Source organism: Neopsephotus bourkii, unplaced genomic scaffold (genome assembly GCF_033783945.1).
Source record: "Neopsephotus bourkii isolate Nb327-2 ecotype Australia unplaced genomic scaffold, CSIRO-AGI_Nbou_v1 NB_196, whole genome shotgun sequence".
NCBI classification, from domain to species: Eukaryota; Metazoa; Chordata; class Aves; order Psittaciformes; family Psittacidae; genus Neopsephotus; species Neopsephotus bourkii.
Window position 1 is genome coordinate 19,586,969 of NW_026900709.1, and position 21,773 is coordinate 19,608,741.

Sequence of the window (21,773 nt, forward strand, 5' to 3'; positions counted from 1 at the left end):
TTGTTGCTGACATGGACAGTGGGATTGAGTGTGCCCTCAGCAAGTTTGTTGATGATACCAAGCTGTGTGGTTCGGTTGATACGCTGGAGGGAAGGAATGCCATCTAGAGGGACCTTGACACACTTGTGAGGTGGGCTGATGCGAACCTCATGAAGTTTAACCATGACAAGTGCAAGGTCCTACACCTGGGTAGGAGCAATCCCAGGCACAGCTCCAGGCTGGGCAGAGAAGAGATTCAGAGCAGCCCTGCGGAGAAGGACTTGGGGGTGCTGGTCGATGAGAAAATGAACATGAGCCAGCAGTGTGCGCTTGCAGCCCAGAAAGTCAACCGTATCCTGGCTGCATCTAAAGGAGTGTGACCAGCAGGTCGAAGGAGGTGATCCTGTCCCTTTATTCTGCTCTCGTGAGACCTCACTTGGAGTATTGTGTGCAGTTCTGGTGTCCTCATCATAAAAAGGACATAGAACTGTTGGAACAAGTGCAGAGGAGGGCCATGAGAATGATTAGGGGACTGGAGCACCTCCCGTATGAAGACAGGCTGAGAAAGTTGGGGCTGTTCAGCCTGGAGATGGCTGCATGGAGACCTCATAGCAGCCTTCCAGTATCTGAAGGGGGCCTATAGGGATGCTGGGGAGGGACTCTTCATTAAGGACTGTAGTGATAGGACAAGGGGTAATGGGTTCAAACTTAAACAGGGGAAGTTTGGATTGGATATAAGGAGGAAATTCTTTCCTGTTAGGGTGGTGAGGCACTGGAATGGGTTGCCCAGGGAGGTTGCGAATGCTCCATCCCTGGCGCTGCTCAAGGCCATGTTGGAAGAGGCTTTGGGTGAGATGGTTTAGAGCGAGGTGTCCCTGCCCATGGCAGGTGGGGTGAAACTTGATTATCTTAAGGTCCTTTCCAACCCTAACTATTCTATGTTTCTATGATTCTATGATTCTAACTGTACAATTTTAAGTCAGAGAGTAAGAAATATTCATACTGACTGAAAAGCAATGAAATAACGTATATCACTGAATTACAGATTCATTAAAATTTTCTTCCCTTTCTCTACTGCCCCACAACCTTTCAACAGTATGTAGATCATTCCATTTGCCAGCTGTATTTTACTCATGTACTTCCCTTTCTCATGCTACCCTCTGCTAGCAAAAATTATACCCTGGAAATCTTTTCTGATGGATTTATCAAATCTCAAAGTTTTATATTTTACAGGTTTAAGGTACTATTGCTTCTTTAACTGTACATTAGACAGCGAACATCTCAGGATTCCTAGAAACCTATCAATGGAAAATCATAATCTGGCCCATTTTGCACATTGAATTTTGATTGCATATTGAAATCTAGGTGGAAGATTAGATTTATGAATACTGATAGAAAATTTTATTCATATACAGCATTTTAAGATACAAAAATACATTTTATGTACACAAAAAGGTAGCAGGGAAAGTGGAAAGCTTTGCATACTTAGAATTACATAATAGATGAATGGTGGCATTTTTCAACTAGCATAAGAAAAAAAAATCCACTGTCTTTCCACTGTAGTACATTAAAAGATGGTATGTTCAGACTACATGTGCTCTGCAATACTTCATATGTTTCTACAAGCATTTAGTGCTCTGAAGGCAAAGTTTATTCTTGAGTTAGGATAGACTGGGCTTTTTAAAGTAGATTTAAACTGTGCATTTGTACTTTATTGTCAGTTAGGTCAACCAGGACAGTTCTTATGAACTCGCAAATTCATGGAGCCACATTCTGGTGACATTCCTTCTGTCTAGTATTTAGATGAGCTTATTACAGCTCAACTAACGTAAATCAATAGTGAAATAAATTGGAAAGATCTTGATGTGCAATATATTCCAGACAATGTATTGTATTTGGGCTCCTAAATAATTTTGAAATTTAAGGCATCTAAAGGAAACCTCTTAAAGCATTTAAAAAATTATTGTGAGATATTGAATTCCAATCCTGCTAAATGGTTTTTGCATTGCCTAAAAGTAGTCCCTATTTATTTGGCTTGCTAAAAGGCTAAGCTCCTTATGAATCCTATTTCCACAGCAACACTTGGTGAAGGAACCAGAAATTACATATTCTGAACCACCCTCTACGCAAGGATGCGCCATTAATTACCAAGAATAAAATAAATATATAAATATATATATATATATATATAAAAAAGGTGTTGTGGTTTAAGCCCAGCCAGTAACTCAGAACCACACAGCTGCTCTCCCACTCCCTCTTTTAACCCCGCTCTTTTCCTCCTTCCCCCACTCCCAGAGGGATGGGGAGGAGAATCAAAAGAACGTAATTCCCACGGGTTGGGATGAGAACAGTCCAGTAACTAAGGTATAACACAAACCACTACTTCTGCCACCAATAATAATAATGAAAAGGGAAATAACAAGGGAAGAGAATACAGCCACTCACCAGCCACCGACCAATACCCAGCCCAACCTGAGCAGTGATCTCTTTTTCGGTTGGGGTATAGCTAGCCTCAGATCCTCTGTATCCCTGACTCCAAAAGCCAAGGGGTCGACCTCAAGTCTCCCCTGGAGCTTTCTACCAGAGGCTCCAGGAAGGACCATTCTCCTCGGCTGCAGTGTAGAGTACATTTTTTTACATCTGGCCAAGTCTGGACTGGTCCAAGGGCTACTGCATGAACTATCTCGTGTTTAATTTGCTCAAAGGCTTGTTGTTGCTCAGGGCCCCATTTAAAATCATTTTTCTTCCGGGTCACATGATAGAGAAGGCTTACAATCAAACTGTAATTTGGGATGTGCATTCTCCAGATCCCCACAATACCCAAGAAAGATTGTGTTTCTTTCTTATTAGCTGGTGGAGACAATATTGTTATCTTGTTGATCACATCTGTGGGGATCTGGTGACGTTCATCTTGCCATTTTATTCCCCAAAATTGAATCTCCTGTGCAGGTCCCTTGCCCTTACTCCGTTTTATGGCAAAACCGGCTTTCAGCAAGATTTGGATTATTCTCCTCCCTTTCTCAAAGACTTCTTCCGCTGTATCACCCCACACGATAATGTCATCAATGTATTGCAGGTGTTCTGGAGCTTGCCCCTGTTCCAGTACAGTCTGGATCAGTCCATGGCAGATGATAGGGCTGCGTTTCCACCCCTGGGGCAGTCAGTTCCAAGTGTACGGGACGCCCCTCCAAGTAAAAGTGAACTGTGACCTGCACCCTGCTGCCAAAGGAATTGAGAAAAATTGAGGAGCTGGATAGATCAGATAGGTCATCCCCCAGTTGTTTGAGGTCCTGGGACAGTTTTTCTACAGCTGAGATGATGGAAGGGGTGAGATTGTCTTCGAACTCTAGGGGTTTATGAATCATTTCATCACTGCTAGTGGTACTATGTAATTCCAGGTTACTGTTGCCAATGAATGGGCATATGATGATGGTGCATTCTGTGTAAATTTCCACCACATGGGTCATGTGCATTCGACTTCATCTGGATCTATGGGTGCATCCCTGGCATTCGGCTTGATGTGACCAATCATCTCTACCATGGCTGATTCCCTCAGAGACTGGATGCCTTTCTCTAGAGTAGTCCACTTGGCCAAACGACTCATAACGTCGTCCTTGTATGGAAACCTTTCTTTCGCAGCTGCCAAGAGCTGCCTCCAAAGGATGAGGGACTTTTTCTCTCTTGCAATTGCTTTGTCAATTCCCCGCCTTCCCTAGCAAGTGATCCCAGCTGCTTGGCTTCTCTACATTCTAGTTTGTGACCGTTGGCCCCATTGTCCCATGATGTGCTCCCCTGGTTGATGGGTGAATAGCTCGGTTGAAGTCCGAGGTCGAGAAGTCACCTCTTTTTCTTCTTCCTCTGATTCATGTGGTGATGACTCCTGATTAGATGCTGTCCTGGGTAGTAAGTGCATTGCCATTGCTTCTTCATCTTATTTCTTCATCTTTCCTGTCTTTTCTGTGCTTTTCCCCTTGCGTACATGGGCAGCTGATACTGGCATGAATTGATCCTTTGGTTTACCTGCAGTGATTATCACTGTGGTTGGAGTGTCTGCAGTATCTGTCATCGAGGTTTGGGTAGCTGCTGTACTTGTCGCTGGGGGTGGTGTAGTTGCTATGCTTGGAGCTGGAGTAGCTGCACTGTCTGTTGCTTTGCCCTCAGATCCAGGGACATTTTTTTTCCTTCTGAAGGTGCTGGATAGTGTTGAACAAGGCCCTGTAAGCATAAGCCAAGCCCCAGCATGTTGCCATGATTTGTTCCTCTCTGGTATGGCCAGAATGACAACACATCTCATTTAAGGGCTTTACTAATTCTTCTGGATTTTGTACTTGTTCAGTCGTGAAGTTCCAAAGCACTGGAGGTGCCCACTGGCCTAGATACTTGCCCATACTATCCTATACACCTTGCCACTCATGACTGTCCAGCCTCAGGGAAAATCTCTTGGTCCTCCTATATCGTCATCTAATCCTAGACAAGGCCCAAACCCAACTGTGCTTAACTTTCGAGATCAGACGAAATGGTCGTGGGTAAAACACACTCTGTGTGCCAACATGATGATCCCCATCACAATCAGCAGGCAAGTCTCAAGGGTACCTAAAGGCCATTCAAAACTTTCGGAACTCTCGAATGATGCTGTAAACGGTCTGGTGGGGGGGGCTGAGAACATACGGGAATGTCTCCTTCATGGGTTGACCACCCGAGGAGGGGAAAAAAATGCTAAACACTTCTGTCACATACCTCCCAAAGTACAGAGGTGGTGACCACACTGGGAATGCAAGCCAGATCTGTTTCATGATTAATAATTCTATTGTATTACAAGTCACTACTATAAAGTACAATGAAACAAGAACCTTAGCCCAAGGGCCTCAGCTGATTAACACAGCAAATACCTTCTGTAAGGTACGACATGATGACACTGTGAGATCAAGAGCAACAACTTCGAGAGCCAATAAATTAACATTGTGACGAGTGACTATTAATCTGAAATAATGAATGCTTATCACAAATACGATTAGACACACTCTGGTCAGATCTGTTTTTATCTCAACCGCTCGTTCCCTGCGTTGGGCACCAAACCACACTAGGCTTAATCCATGACAAAGGAAAAGTAGGCATCAAGACTGAAGCTGTAAATGTGGCCCAAATACCCTCTTTTCACCTCCACTCACCCAGTTCTGCCACTGTATTACCTACATTATGTCCAAAATATATGAGCTCCACAGGCAGAGTAATTTTTGCCATCTCTTTAAAGGGTGTAAAGGAAAAGACAATCTTCATTAATACAATTCAGTTTATTTGCTTAAAAAAATCTTTCATTACAGTATATGAAAAGAATAACTTGCTGATCTAAATTATAGCTATGTTAAAGACCCCAGTAATTCACATTTTTTAATTACTTAATTATTTCACTAAGGATGATTTTTCCCTAAGGTGAAAACCCCTGTGGAATAAACATAGTGGAAGCAGGTGCAAAACTCAAACATTGTAAATAAGCTGACTACATGAAAAAAATTCTGCGCCTCAGCCAGTGATAAGTGTCTCAGGATGATTCATTTAGAAAACAGATAAAGAGGGACTATAAACAAGAAATCAAGAAAAAGTGACATTAGTGCAATTAAGAGAGATGGAAATCTTTTCACCCTTATGAATAAATATAAGTATTCCTAACTCCGCCTGCAAAATGACATAAGTCTTGTAAAACTACCCAGCAGAAACTGCTAAATGGGCAAACTTATTATTCCTGTTGGTACTGTTAGTTAGATTGCTGTATCACCATGAGTCAGTCAATTATGCAGCCACTTTCACAAAGGGCACTCATCTCAAATAATTATCTCTTTGCCTCATTTCCCAAATTTTGCCGTTTTGCTATTTTCTCATCTCACAATGCTTTTCTATGGATCCTGTGATTCTAGTACGTGCTCTTAGATATCCTTCATCTCCAATGATTTTAATCACAAAGTTCTGGGAAACTCTAATATGCATTCAAGTGTGAAAATACATCCCTTTAATTCATATAATACAAAGAATATGGGATTGAGTTATAGCTAGTAAAATCAATTGTCTTTTAAACATAAGTTTGTTATTTATTTACAGAACTTTTTTTTATTTGATTTTCTATCATAATATGGAACTATATAACTTTTTCTACTTCAGAAAGCATTAGTTTTACATACACAAGAGAAGTACATGATAAAGACAGTAATCGTATAAGGATGTGTAGGGATCTTTTTTGGCTGTTTTACTGCCTTCTTCTTTGGCATATTAATAACCAATGATGCATATAGTATGAACTCAAACATACTTATACATTTATTAATCTCTTTTTGTACAAGAACGATTCATTAATAATTTTGGCATCTTTGCACTTATGTACTAAGTTGAAAATACTGCAATACCGTAAAAGATCTTTTTCTTTCCATATCAAACATTTAGCATGACCACTCTCTTCAGTTTTCAGGAACAATGAGTGCCTGTATTTCTGAAGAAATGAACTGTTAAATTGCCAGCTTTCATACGTTATCTAATTTTAGGAAGTTTTACCTGAATAAAAACTTCCAAATTTTGACCGTCACTTTAAGTAATTGGAAAGAATATACAATTTGTACAAGATACTTCCTATGCCACATTATGCATGTTGTTTAACTGATTTATTTTGTCTGCTCTGCTTAATTTAGTATTCCCTTTTATGACAACTGCAAGGTCCTACACCTGGGTTGGAGCAATCCCAGACACAGCTACAGGCTGGGCAGAGAAGAGATTCAGAGCAGCGCTGTGGAGAAGGACTTGGGGGTGTTGGTTGATGAGAAAATGAACATGAACCAGCTTCAGTGTGCACTCACAGCCCAGAAAGCCAACCATATCCTGGGCTGCATCAAAAGGAGTGTGACGAGCAGGTCGAAGGTGGGTCATGCCCCTCTGCTCTGCTCTCGTGAGACCTCGCTTGGAGTCCTGTGTGCAGTTCTGGTGTCCTCATCATAAAAAGGACATAGAACTGTGGAAAAAGTCCAGAGGAGGGCCATGGGGATGATCAGGGGGCTGAAGCACCTCCCGTATGAAGATAGCCTGAGAAAGTTGGGGCTTTTCAGCCTGGAGAAGAGAAGGCTGTGTGCAGACCTCATAGCAGCCTTCCAGTATCTGAAGGGGGCCTAAAAGGATGCTGGAGAGGGACTGTTTACTAGGGACTGTAGTGATAAGACAAGGGTTAATGGGTTAAAACTTAAACAGTGGAGATTTAGACTGGATATAAGAAGGAAATTCTTCCCTGTTACGTTGGTGAGGCACTGGAACAGACTCCCCAAATAATCTGTGGCTGTCTTATCTCTGGCAGTGTTCAAGGCCAGGTTGGACAGGGCCTTCAGCAACCTGGTCTAGTGTAAGGTGTTCCTGCCCATAGCAGGGGGGTTGGAACTAGATGATCTTAAGGTCTTTTCCAACCCTAATTATTCTATGATTCTATGATTCTATATGTGGCATATTCTTTTCTAATGCATTCCTATAAGTCATACACAAAAGTTAAGCTCAGTAAGTGTCTGAGCAAATCATCCAAACCTGTTGTTTCAGTGGATTTAAAATTTAACAAATGTGAAGAACATTTGTTGATTTCACTGTTGACAATGATTCATGGCAATCCAGTTCAGTGAATAAATAAATGATCTGGATCACCTGTTCAGGTTGTAAGCTGAGAAACTTGCATCAAATGTCCCATTTTATAAAAACAACCTCATGTTACACAGTATTTCCAAGCTGGAGTTCACCACCACTTAGTGTAGGAGATTATATTAATGATTAGCAAGAAAACTGACTTAATAAGTGTTTTTTCTGACATAACTCAGCTGTCTGCTGAAATGGGAAATTCACTGCAAAAACAACTTGGTAACATTCTTCTGCTTACACAATCCCACAAGATGAAATTCTCCATCAAAATGTGCAAAGTTTAAGTTTTTTTTGTAACGTCTATTAAAAGGAAAAGCTATTTTACTTACCAAGCCAACTTCTGTTCAAATATACTGACACAAACACTGGAGGGACTGTGAAGAAATCTACTACTGAGTTAACTTCTAGCCAAAACCATAGCTTGTCATTGGCTGCTATGAACTGAAAAAAAGAAAAAGGGGGAGGGATGAAAGAATCAGATTATGGTCATGGTACCTGCAAGTATGGGCAATATTTTTCATTCTAAAATATCAAATGCCAACGGTTAGTGGTGCAGTAACTGATGTTGTACTGTGCATTGCTTATAACCACATTATGATTAAAATCAAAGAAAACTTAAGTAAGAAGATCATTTATATGATAAGCTGTAATAGCTATGCTTAAAAAAATTTCTCCACATTTAATAACAATGTATCAGTATACTGCAAAGGTAGGTAAGTATAAAATATTTCAAAGTCTATCACCTTTGCTCTGGCACACAAAACATCTTGGTAACACTCTCATCACGTATTTGCTGTTCACCGGTTTCTAAATACATCATAGTTTACAAACAGTCCCATTATCATCCTATCAAGAGGTAATCACCAGGATAACTCCTATATGGCATAATTCAGGGCTGCAGCAGGATTTTGGTCCTTTGAATTTTGCAATGGGTAAGGTCATTTCTCTCTCCTGACTACAAAATCAGCCTAGGAAATCTGGGAAATTTAGATGCCAAGCATTACCATAGTTTGAACTTATCTATTCATCTATGTGTTTAAACAAGGTCAAATTACTATTCACATGCAAATAATAAGTAAAACATATGCTTTCTATAATTATGAAATTTAAATATAGGAATAAATAAAAAAATCTAGTGCATCATGAAGACATTTAATGGAGCAGTTTTACTCATGTAAGTCTTAAACTCTGGACTATTTCAAAACTAAAACATATTTCAAAACAGTGTTTTTATTTTTTGAACTACAGACAATATCCATTGTCTTTCTTCCAAAGCACACACTGATAGTCTCTTAATCTCCTAGCCTTAGAATGACTTTCAAACTTTAACAGAAAATGTTCATACCAAGTTTTCTGGAATCCCAGCTATAGTATTGGAAGAGGGAATCTACTGATGTCAAGAGTGCTGAAATCATACCTAAATGAGACAGGCAACATGAGCAGCATCTGCCTCAGTGAAGACTCAAAGCTAAAACTTAATTGACATTTTGTTAGTCTGTATTACTTTGCACCAACTCACCAGCATGAAAACTGAAGAAAAACGCCCAGAAGCTTTTGTTTCCATTCTGTTGAATTTAGTACTTAGAACATTTGGAACTAAAAGCTCTCTAAGAGGACAGATCAGTACATTCATAACCTGCAATATGTGTGCTAGTCAGCATTGCATCTTTCTATCAGGCACAAACTTTAGGCTTTCAAAAAGGTTAAAGTGTGTTATTCAACAATGAAAATAAAATCTGTTGAATGTAAAGGCCACTCATACTTTTCTGTGGAAGTATTTGAACAGTTACTCATTTAGGTAATTAGCAACTAATAAAAGCCCATTTCTTTACAGAATAAATCCTACAATGCCTGAAGAAGCGGTTCCAGAAGCACTAGCACAATTCTGTCACTTCCAAATAAGGATTACTTCCATATTTGCTGTATCTCTGCCAGATGCTATTGCTTGATTATGTGCTAAATCCTGCAGTTTGGACTTATTCTTCATCAGCAGCTTGACGACTTGACTTCTGAGTTCTCATATAGTTGGATACTAGTCAATAAAGATTTTAAAATGGATATATGTACATTTGAACACAAATATCTTCCAGAACTGAAAATAAGGTAATATTTATATGATTTCAGTTGCAACATCATTTCAGGGAAAGCAGGCGGAGAAAGATGAGATTTCAAAATATTTCTTAAAATCTTTACGTTGCAAGTGTACTAATCTGAAATGAATCCTTATCATCCCCACTTACCACACTTCAGTTTGCATCACAAAGCGGTCTTGGGTAACACAAAAATTTGTTTTGGTTGAACCTAAAACTGAGAAAGGGGTTCTGGCAGTGCATCTTACCTACTGTAACTGGTAAAGTGAGCTCTGTCCACAGGACCTAAGTGGACTTTACATTAACTCTCTCCCCCTTCCAAAAAACATAAAGTGTGGACAGCACAGTATTAGCATCCACTGACTGTATATTCTCTCTTATTGTGCTCTGCTTCTTGATAATGTAGCCTAAGTTACTGCCTTGAGTAAGAGTGGCTAGCATGTAATTTTAACTCTCTTGGTGAGAACATACAACCTTACCACTAGCATAAAATTTCCAGAGCATTTGGATACTTCTAAAATAAGGGTTCTTGGAAGTTCACAAGTACTATGCATTGAAACTGTGATGCCAAAAAGTTAACCTATATTGCAGGCCTAGTGGACACTACAAAAGCCCCACAAATCTTTAAGCATTAGGGTCTATTACATTGTATGCTTCTAAAATACAGCTTAGAATGCATAGGTAGTAGTGCAAATACTGAGGGAATTTATCTATTTAGCCAAAGACTGCACCTAGACTAGGCAATGAAATAACCTAGATTTGCAACAAAATTCCTCATTGGATCATCAGAAAAGGATGGTTAAGTTGGTTGGAAGTGAAATTGGAGGAACTAAACTGTCATTGTGACATAGGAGCTCCTATGATTCAGGAACAAAATGGACAAAGTTCAGGAGGCAGCACTTGTACCAAATTTAAAGATCACTGTGGAAGACTGCTCAAATGAGGTTTTCCTGCTAGTTCTGTTATGTTTCAGGGTGGGGTTTTTTTCCACAATTTTCCAATTAGCAACAAGCAAAGTTAGTTTTCAAAAATTTTTTTTTTAATAAAACAACAACAAAATAACCACAAACAAAATTCCCCAAACCCAACAGCTTGAACTCCAAGCGTTACTGGCCCAAACTTTTAACAGTGCCTACCTTTTTCAGATGTCCTAACTTTTAGATCCTAAAAAAGCATTACTTAATTTTCAGAAAGTGTTAATTTCAAGGATAAACACTTCAGTATATTGGCTAGTATTTCAAGTTCCTCAAAACATTAATTACCAGTCTGGGAAAGTAGATGTGCATAAAACTGAATACAGCAGCTCTACCAGCTGTTATCTCAACCTTCAACTGCCAAAGACATATCTAGCAGTAGAGGAATAGATTGATTATTCACTAGGCTTGCTGAGGTAGTTATCACTCTATCGAGAACACTGAAACTAGCTTCAACATCACTGAATTATAATAAGTTTTCTCTTTCTGCCACACAAGAATATTCTGGAACAGACAGCTTAGCTTATAAACTGTTGGTCTCCTTAGTGACCTTAGATGCTTATTACTATTACCTAAATGCCCTCAAGCAAATTCTTCGCTCATGCATTTTAGAAATCAGCTTAATTTTGTCCAGCCATTGTATAGCCAGGCTGTTTCGAAATACTCCCATCTAATAGCTACATTCACTCCCTGACTTATGACATCAATGACATACTACTTACACGCAAGCCGAAGTAGAGTAGGAAGAACACATTGAAAGCCATGTCGATCTGTAATGTGAAATCTTTGTAGAAATTCTGGCAGGATTCTATTGGACTATTTGAAAGAAAAAGAAACCAGAGTAAATTGTCAATATACAAGTTCCTACTCTCGTGAGATTTTTCTGCATTTCATTAAAGACCTTGATTCAGAAATCACATTTCTGTTTTCCAGACTTTTACAAGATACAAGCAAGCATTTCAAATGAATTATTTCATTCATTCTGTTAGTCATTCATACAGTCTTTATATTCACCTGTTTGGGTAATATCAGAGGATTAACATGCAGGTACCTTTGAGAAAGGACAAGCGGGATAATACCTCAGGATTCCTTAACCTCTCATTAACCCTTAAAGAACTGACTTCTTTCTACAGGAGACATACCTATGATACTTTAGGAGGAAACCTAACAAGCCTCAGCTAAACATTACATGGTTTTAATTCATGTCATAATACAACACCTTAGAAAAAGTAGTTGCTTAGGAATACATTACCAATTAGCAATCTGTGGTATTTAGTCTTATAGGATCCCTTGTTTATAAGAAGTTGGTTTAGGGTGGGTTTTTTTTCTCCTTTTTCTCACTTCTTTTTTGTGTATGGCTATTTATTGTACTTTATTTACATTACTATGAACTGAGTAGAAAAGCAGCATAGCCCACTGGTAAAATTAAATAACAAAATAAATCGAGGTATTTGAAGCAGTACTCTAAGGGTTAATTTTTGCATGCAGATTAATTAAAATACCTTTGTGTATGTCAGGCAGCCATTGCAAATTCTAGCTTATTATATTATGCTTTCTTTAACAGTGGGACATGTCCAAAGCATACTCTATACAAACTGGTACTTTATAAATATACTTTTATCTAAGAAAAGAGATAACTTTCATGAGTATAATTAGTGATTTATTTGTGAGGTCTCTAAAGCAGGTTGATGAAGCCACAGAACAATGTTGAAATCACAGACCAAAGTGAAAATCATTTTCCAATATATGCTGATGCATATACTATATATATACATAATGTCCCACCATATATACATATATACAGATACATATATTGCAAATGATCAGGTATTAATCATTACTGTAATAAAGTGAAAGACTAGAGCCTAGATTATTTGGAGCCCCAGAAAACATCTTTGAGGAAAGAAATTTTTTGGCTTCTCAGGTCAAATAAATCACTGAATGTGAGCATCATACCAGTTAGTATAGTGGTAGCTCTGAAAAATATAATGCTAGACTGCTCAACAAGCAAGATTCTATGCATTATGAATGTTGGTTACCTAATTTGAGGCATAAGGGAAATTACGTGGCTACCAGGTCATTACACATGCAGCCAAATTTTCCATTCCTTGTATACATTACAGGTCAAACAAGTTAAGTACAGCATGCCCTTTCCTGCCTTTAGATGCATGAATGTATACAGCAAAATTGTCCTTGATGTACAATAGCTTTATCTTTTAAGAAGCTTCAGTGCTATAGGAAATTATATTTAAATGTTTTTAAAAAACTATTTGCAAAGACATTGAACTTATGAAACATTTCTGCTATAGTTCAAATAAAATTTCACAAAAACAGGCAGAAGGAAAGAGAAGCATATGTTAGCACATGAGGACGGAAGACAGCACCTCATACTTTACAAATACAGCTTTAGCTATAACAACAGTGGATGTAGTCTAAAACCACAACAGGATCATTCTCTGTATGGCATTATTGAGAGAAAAAAATTTTGTCAAAATAAGGTAGGCTACACCCTGAGTCACTATGCACCCTACCGACAGAAATCACAAGAAGTAAAGCAGAAGCAGAAGGAACAACCCTGAACCAGTACACAGGCTTGGACACTTAATTCCAGGTTAGGTTTCTGTAAAAGGAGAAGAATTTCACTGCAGCTAATGGAACTGCACAGATTTCTAACTAGGATAGAGAGCGCTTCATTACCTTCCTTTCCATGGTGCTTTTCATGATTGTTAGATAAGGTTAGCAAAGGTTGTAGCTAACAACTGTACTTTTGTACCATTGTCCTTTACAAAAGCCTAAAGATGTTAAAAATTAGTTATTACATAATACATCTTCATCTTGCCTGCAAAACACTTAGCACAGTAGACCACAATCCTGATTTAGACTTTTGTTTACTTAATACCAGAACTTCTGCTGACCATACCCCTAAAGCATCCTTCATTTCAGATATCTCTCAATTTCTTAGTTATCAATTTCAAAGACAAACACTGTGTCCTTTCCTTATTGTTTTAAATGATTATTTTGGCAGAAAAGCATGTCACTGAGGCTAAAGAAATTTTTATTTATTCATCCCACCATGTTTCTGTAATGACAACTATGTTATAGTTTTCCCACTGCCCAATGGCTTCTAGTTCCTCCTGTTTGTTGCCTCTTTGTCCTGGTTGGGTAGTCCTGGTGGTGAAGACTCCCACCATGACATCTGCCTACCCCCTGATTCTTACCCATAAACATTCAACTTTATCATCACCATCATGAAGCTCTAAATAATTAAAACACTCCCTAGCATACTGGGCTACCCCACCTCCTTTTCTTCATTGCCTATCCCTTCTGAAGAGTTTATAGCCATTCACTGCAGAACTCTAGTTGTGCTTAATGACCACATCAAGACAGAGGCAAACAAAACATTCTGTAAGCAGCTGAACAAAGCTAGCCCTTGTTCTCATGGGGGACTTAACTTAGCAGATAAGTTTTCCACTGGAAATACAACACAACAGCGAAAAAAAAAATCTAGGAGGTTCCTGAAATGCGTGGAAGAAAAATTCCTGACACAGCTGGTGAGGAAACTAGGGAACGTTCCCAGCTAGACCTGTTGTTTGTCAACAAGAGAAGGACTCCCAGAGAGCAGAGTTTAGCCTGTTTAGGAGACTGGTTGACAAGAGCTCCTTCCTTAAGAGGTAGTCCTGAAGGACAAAGAAATTCAGGAAGGCTGGACATTCTTAAAGAAGGAAATCTTGAAGTCACAGGAGCCTTGTGCCAAAAGGTGAGCCAGCAGGGTGGAAGACTAGATGGGCTGAAATGAGAGGTTTGGCTGGAACTCAGAAGAAAAAAGGAGTTTATGACCTTTGGAAGAAGGGTCAAGCAACTAGAAGCACCAAAACCCAACTAGAACTTAATCTGGCTACTGCTGTAAAAGACAACAAAAAAGGTTGCTATAAATAAATTCGCAACAAAAGGAAGGCTAAAGGAGAATTCTTTTTTGGATGCAGGAGGAAACATTTATGAAGACTGAGGAAAAGGCTAAGGTATTTAATAGCTTAAGACTCAGTCTTTAATAGTAAGACCAGTTGTTCTCAGGGTCCCCTGCCCCCTCAACTGAAAGACAGGGACAGGGAGCAGAATGAAGCTCCCATAATCCAAGGGTAAATGGTCAGTGACCTGCTACACCTCTTAGAACCATAGAGTCATAGAATCATAGACTAGTTAAGGTTGGAAAGGACCTTAAGATTAACTAATTGCAACCCCCCTGACATGAGCAGGGACACTTCGCACTAAACCATGTCACTCAAGAATCCATCAGGTCTGACCTTGAACACCAACAAAGATGAAGCATTCAAAATTTCCTTGGGCAACCCATTCCAGTGCCTCACCACCCTCACAGTAAAGAACTTCTTCCTTATATCTAACCTGAACTTCCCCTATTGAAGTTTGAACCTGTTAGCCCTTGTCCTATCACTACAGTCCCTAATGAAAAGTTCCTCCCCAGCATCCTTGTAGGCCCCCTTCAGATACTGGAAGGCTGCTATGAGGTCTCCACGCAGCCTTCTCTTCTCCAGGCTTAACAGCCCCAACCTTCTCAGCCTGTCTTCACATGGGAGGTGCTCCAGCCCCCTGATCATCCTTGTGGCCTCATCTGGACTTGCTCCAAAAGCTCCATGTCTATTTTACATTGAGGACACCAGAACTGCACACAACACTCCAAGTGAGGTCTCACAAGAGCAGAGTAGAGGGGCAGGATCACCTCCTTCAGCCTGCTGGTCACACTCCTTTTGATGCAGCCCAGGATATGGGTTGGCTTTCTGGGCTGTGAGCATACACTGAAGCCGGCTCATGTTAAGTTTCTCATCAACCAACACTCCGAGGTCCTTCTCTGCAGGGCAAGACACACACAGGCCTATAGAGCCAAATACAATCCACCTAGGTACTGATAGAGCTGGCGGAAGTGCTCACTGAGCAGTCTGCAGTCCTGGCTAAACAGGGAGATTCCAGATGACTAGAAGTTAGCAAATGCGACTCTCATCTACAAAAAGGGCCAAAAGGAGAATCCAGGGAACTACAGCTCTGTTAGTCTGACCTCGGTGCTGGGAAGATTATGGAGCAGATCATCTTGAGTGCAATCACATGGCACATACAGATCAACCAGGTTATCAGGCCCAGTCAGCATGAGTTTATGAAAGGGAGGTTCTGTTTGACTAATCTGATCTCCTTCTATGATAAGGTGGTCCACTTAGTGGATGAGGGAAAAGCTGTGGCTGTTGTCTACTTAGACTTTATTGAAGGCTTTGACACTGTTTGCCACAGCACTGTCCTGGAGAAACTGGCTGCTCATGGCTTGGACAGGTGTGCTCTTTACTGTGCAAAAAAAAATGGCTGGATGGCCAACAGCCCAAAGTGGTGTTCCCCTGGGCACAGCAGTGTGGCCAGTTCTGTTTAATATCTTTAACAATGATCTGGATGAGGGGATCGAGTAAATTTGCAGACAACACCAAGCTGGGTGGCAGTGCTGATCTGTTGGAGGGTAGGAAGGCTCTGCAGGGGGATCTGGACAGGCTGGATTCATGGGTGAGGCCAATTGTATGAGGTTCAACAAGGCAAAGTGCCAGGTCCTGCACTTTAGCCACAACCTCATGGAATGCTCCAAGTTTGGGGAAAAGTGGCTGGAAAGCTGCGTGGCTGAAAAGGACCTGGGGGTATTGGATGACAATGTCTAAATATGAGCCAGTAGTGTGCTTAGGTGGCCAAGAAGGCAAAGAGCATCCTAGTTTTCAATAGAAGTACTGTGGCACAGAGGACTAGGGAAGTGATTGTCCACATGTGCTCAGCACTGGTGAAAAATCAGCTCAAATGCTATTTTCTGTTTTGGGCCCCTCACTACAAGAGAGACACTGAGCATGTTCAAAAGGAAATGAAGCAAGTGTCTGGAGAAAAAGTCTCACAAGGAGCAGTTGAGGGAACTGGGCTTTGGTCTGCAGAAAAAGAGGCTCAGGGAGACCTTATCACTCTCTGCACTACCTGAAATGAGGCTGTAGCAAGGTAGGTTGGTCTCCCAAGTAACAGGTGACAGGACAAGAAGAAATAGCCCCAAGAAGTTGCCAGGAGAAGTTTAGACTGGATACTACGAAAAATTTCTTCAGTTAGAGAGTGGTCAAGCACTGGAACAGGCATCTCAGGGAATGGTTGGCCTCAACCATTTTAAGGGTCTTTTCCAACTTAAATGATTCTACAATTCTATAATGTTTATCTGTACTTTGAAAAAGAATCTTTAATTTTCTACACAAAAATTAAAACCAGCCACTGTAGTCATGACTTCTTGTGTTTTGAAAAGTAAAACTCATAGCACCAAATTTATTTAACTTAATGTAGAGATATTGTGCTGATAATCTACCAAGGACTATAACTCCCCTTTGCCCTGCCATCTACGTTATGTAATAAAATTACATAAAATGCTACAAACAGTGCCAGGGCTACACAAGCAAGGTATGGGAGACTGACAGTTTTCTTCAGGTCAACATTTATATCAGGTGGTGTGGTTTAAGCTTATAATTTAAAAAGTTAATAATTTGCTGCATCTTTATTAAACTGTGATGCAGTTTAATATAAAAGTAACACCTGGAGAAGTAACAGCGGACATAGCCTACTCTGCAGTAAAGACAGAACCATATCTGATTTTTCAGGCATGGACTGCACTCTCTTAATTCTCTTCTTCACTCTCTTGTTCTTTAAAAACTATTCATTTCAGTTTCCCATTACTTCTATTTACTCATTCTGTTTATTATTACAACATTTATATAGCAATGCTAGTAACTATAAAGCCCAGTTATACGGGTATCATAGGCATAAACTAGATCAGTGAGCAAGAGCAACTACAAGAGAAATAACAAAATTACTCCAGTATAACTTTACACAGATGGGGAAAAATTTTGACAAGGTGCTCCCAGGATACTTAAATCTTTTTTGAAATCAACACTGAAGACAACTCTTTATATGGCACTTTCACTACAGCTGTACAGTAGAATAAACCCCTTGTTGCTTAATTCAAAAGAATTTACTGCTGCTTAAATAATTATTTTTCTCACAAGTTTATTTTGTGTATTTCTTATTCTTACTTATATCTGGTTCATTTGAAATGCTTTTAATGCCTTTGAAATGGTTTTACTAGGATTACTCTTTGAATAGTCATAAAATGAGTGGGAGAGGGCAAAAAATAGTATGCATTTTAATGTTTTCTGAAATTACTTGTTTCTATGAGTATATTAATATGAAACTTCCCAAAGAAGAAGCCTTCACTGAATATTTCCCCGATTCTGCAATTGCAACAGAGTTGAAAACATCTTGAATGTTTTTTCCTTTATCATTTCACCTCTTGATAGGAGCTGTAAAGTCCATTTCTACCTTCAGATTAAAGCCTTGGCATCACATATCAATCTGTGTCACAGTGAAATCACTGTCATTATGACCACACAGAAGTAAGGAGACAAAATTCTACATTCATTCAGACTTTATGCCAGCTTTCCAATCATAGTGATGTCTATCTGGACGATTTTACATAAGATGTTCCCAACAATAATGGGAAAGGTTGTGCACACCCAATTTCATTCTTGAAATAACTATCCAATATGCAATTTACAGTTCTCTATTCTTTCTGTGTAAGAAAGTGGAATCCTGTACTTCTGGCACATGTCATGACAATCTGTTCCTAATGTTTCTGCCCTTTTTCTTTTTTCTTTTTAATGACAAGGCCTGCAAGGGCTAAGATGGATGCCAATTTTTACCTATGCATAATTATATACCAAAATGTAAAAGGTTAATTTTAAGACATATTATTTTAGTTACTTCCTGCCAAGTGTTTTGAAGATAAGTTCTGTGTAACATATTCATGAACTGCCACAAAAGAAAATTACCTCTAGTGCAACTTCAGGAAGGTACTGATGTTAATATCATACCACTGCTGCTACATCTTTGGATCTTTAAGAAATTATTGAAACTTTCAGAAATTCAGAATATTTTCCTAATTTATAACTCTAATTTTTGGAAAGAAGCAAATTTTCTTCTGAATGGTGGAGTAAAAACTAAAACTACTACTGAAATTAGATAAAATACATCTGAATTCTTAATATTATATCAAATTAAAAATTGAAAAATTTGGTACCTCAAAAAATTGTTTCAAAATTAATGTGTCTGAGACAACCTGATTAGAAGTTTTTCATTTCCTTTGCTCATAACAGTTTTTAGATTGCACAACAGTGCATTATATGAAAAACACTAAAATGTGCATTTTCTATGAGAAGGAATGCTCATTGATAAGAATGAATTTTAAAATAAAATTATAATTATAAATAGAAACATGAGTAGAAGCTTCTAAAGTATAAACACAAATGAATAAATGAATCTACTCAATATTTAAAAGCTCTTTAGTACCTCATAATTAGAATACACTCTGTTCACTTCTCAATTTTGAACTATATTTGAATGCAATTGATTCTAGCATTATTCTTTGTTCATAAAACTGTGTGGTCTTTTTATTTTTTTCCAAACTATTTTGTTTAACAAGAGCTTCTCTGTAATACTGAATTCCCTCAAGTTTATTTATAGATCAAACCCAATTTTACAAGGTTTAGAGTAGAAAACAAGTTTGACACAAATTTGATATGACACTGTCCATCAATACTCCTTTAATGTACATTTTTAACAGTACAACAAAAAAAATAAGGGGGTTACGGTTAGGTTTTTTAATTGTGTCTAAGTGATATAGTACTAAAGTAAAACTAAGGGAAAAGCCAGATGTATCATTTAGTAAAAGCAACATTTATTCAATGCAGAATACTTTCTGTTTCTTTAACTATAGTTTAGATGTACGGTTTAGAAGGGCATCAGCAATTAAAATCTTCTTTACTGAAAGAGGCATGAACACACAGCAAAATTATAAACATGGATGCCTATCAAGTGTCAACCTCATGAAACAAACACTGTTACCAAAAATATCAAGACTAAGAATCAAAGGTATCAAACCACTCAGAGAATGATAAGGCGTAACATTATTTTTCTTACTTCAACTGCCTTTCATTTATTAACCAAGCTAGCCCCACAATAAGAAAACAAAGTATTTTCTTGCAGTATGTGTGGAAGAGGCCTTGGCAATTAATTTAGAAGGCCTCTTTGTCATAACATTAATAAGCTCATTAATTTTTTGATGGCAAATGTCTTCTAAAATACTTCACCCTCCCCTAACATTAAATGGTTCACCACAAGGGAAGTATTGTAACTAGCATTTTCAGCCAGCACTGAAGGACATGCAGGAAAAGTTGGTTTCCTTCAAAAAACAGGAGGCACAGCTAGCTGGATCAGAACAGTGCTTTACTGAAGTCAAGAGGAACACTTTGCCAATAGTAGAAGTACACTGTAAGCTGCCATCATAGTCTTAAATTTCTGGATCCACAAAACTGCATGGGAGTTAGATATTATCTGAGATTTTGTGCACTTGCAGCTCGTGAGTGAAGGAGGAACAATCCTTTTCTCACTCAGTTTTGCAGATAGTTATGACCCGATAGCCAAAGATGATGTTGTGACTATTTCCTGAATCTTTTCACCTTGTCACAGATAAAGATACACTTAAATGTACCTTTTAACCACTCAACCTCCTATGCCTAAATCCTTAACTAATCCTTTCTCCTACACACCAACACTATAGACACAAAGGATTTTCTGCTCCCAACACAAGTTCTTTTATGCTCATGGATAAGATGCTGCCCATGCCTCTTGTCTGCCTCTCACCTTTTTCAATTGTACCTTCCTCCTCCATGGAATCCATATTGCCTATTAGTTTATCCTCCTTTTCCTTAAGAAAGGCATCAGATAAATATTCCTGCATAATTCCTTAGGATTTTTATAAGTACCCTTTTTTAATTCTCTATTCTGACTCTCTTTTGCTTAATGAATTAAACTGTATTTGCCTTTCCAGTCACAAAAACTCCTCAACTTCAGTATGCAATTAATTTGTTTCGAATTACTCTATCTTACTGTCTTTTGTTTCCATCTCCATTCCTGCCTTGTGTACATACAGAATGGTCTCCCTTCTTCATTTCAACATGCAACTTTCCTATTCACATTCCTTTTGAAAATGCATTGCTGGTTTTAGGCTCATACACACTAAGCTGTCTTCGAAATACATTATCAGTATTCTCTTTGTTAAATTTTAAAGTAAATAAAGAAAATATAAAACTGATCAAAATAACAGACAGAACTGCCAAATAACGTGAAATAAAGATATCGTCCAAGATTTCTTAGACTACTGCTTAATCTAAATCTTATAAATTGCAAGCACCTCATAGGAACTGCTGTTCAGAAAAAAGCAGGAACAATGCAAGTGCCTGTCCTTATTTCCCTTTCCTAATTTCTATCACAATAACATCTGCTATTCTTCAAACTCTGATGGATCATAAGAAGGCATTAGATTATTATTCTTCTATTTCTAATCTAACTAAAAAAAAATGCATTATGACTCATCTGTTCTACAGATGCTTTCTACAACTAGGTACTTCTATATTACCTCCCTAGCACACTGGCAAACCTTGACAAGCTTTTAGACTAATCTGGGGCAAAATTAACAGGTTTCTCAGCCTCCTTCAATAAAAAGAAACCACTGTCAGAAGAACTAAGCAACAGCAAAACCAGATTAATCATTACAACATTACAACAGCAGCATCATATAGTAAAGATGTTTCTAAGAATAAGACATACTGGTTTTCCTTATGATTAATTCACATTTCTAGATCATGTGCAAAAGAACAGGCATAAAAAAAAAATGTTTTTAGTTGTTGTTTTCTGGTGAGGTTTTTTTTTTCTTTGAATGTTGACTTATTTTAAATTTAAAGATACATTGAAGTGATGTGATTTGATACTTTTTAGTGCAAAATTCATTCAGTTTAGAAAGTGAGATAGAGAATGTCCAGTGAGAAAGACTCTTAATTTTAGTTTCTGCGATATCCATGTATGAAATTAAGAGCCAAATTAAGTTGGTACAACTGCAGAAGAAAGGCATACTTTCCTGATGCCCAGCTCAGATGCATAAGATTTTGCCTGGCAT

The 21,773-nt window shown here is 38.5% G+C and overlaps 1 protein-coding gene across 1 annotated transcript in view; it reads right to left on the reverse strand.

Annotated features, from left to right (window-relative positions):
• The window catches only part of LOC133207387 (calcium-activated potassium channel subunit alpha-1a), a 258,220-nt gene that overhangs the window by 187,612 nt on the left and 48,835 nt on the right, over window positions 1-21,773 (reverse strand). The window contains exons 3-4 of the mRNA XM_061344253.1: window positions 11,419-11,512; window positions 7,962-8,073 (exon numbers count right to left, since the gene is read on the reverse strand). Of these exons, the coding sequence (XP_061200237.1) occupies window positions 7,962-8,073; window positions 11,419-11,460 (154 nt within the window). The 5' untranslated portion in view covers window positions 11,461-11,512. The remainder of the gene's footprint in view (window positions 1-7,961; window positions 8,074-11,418; window positions 11,513-21,773) is intronic.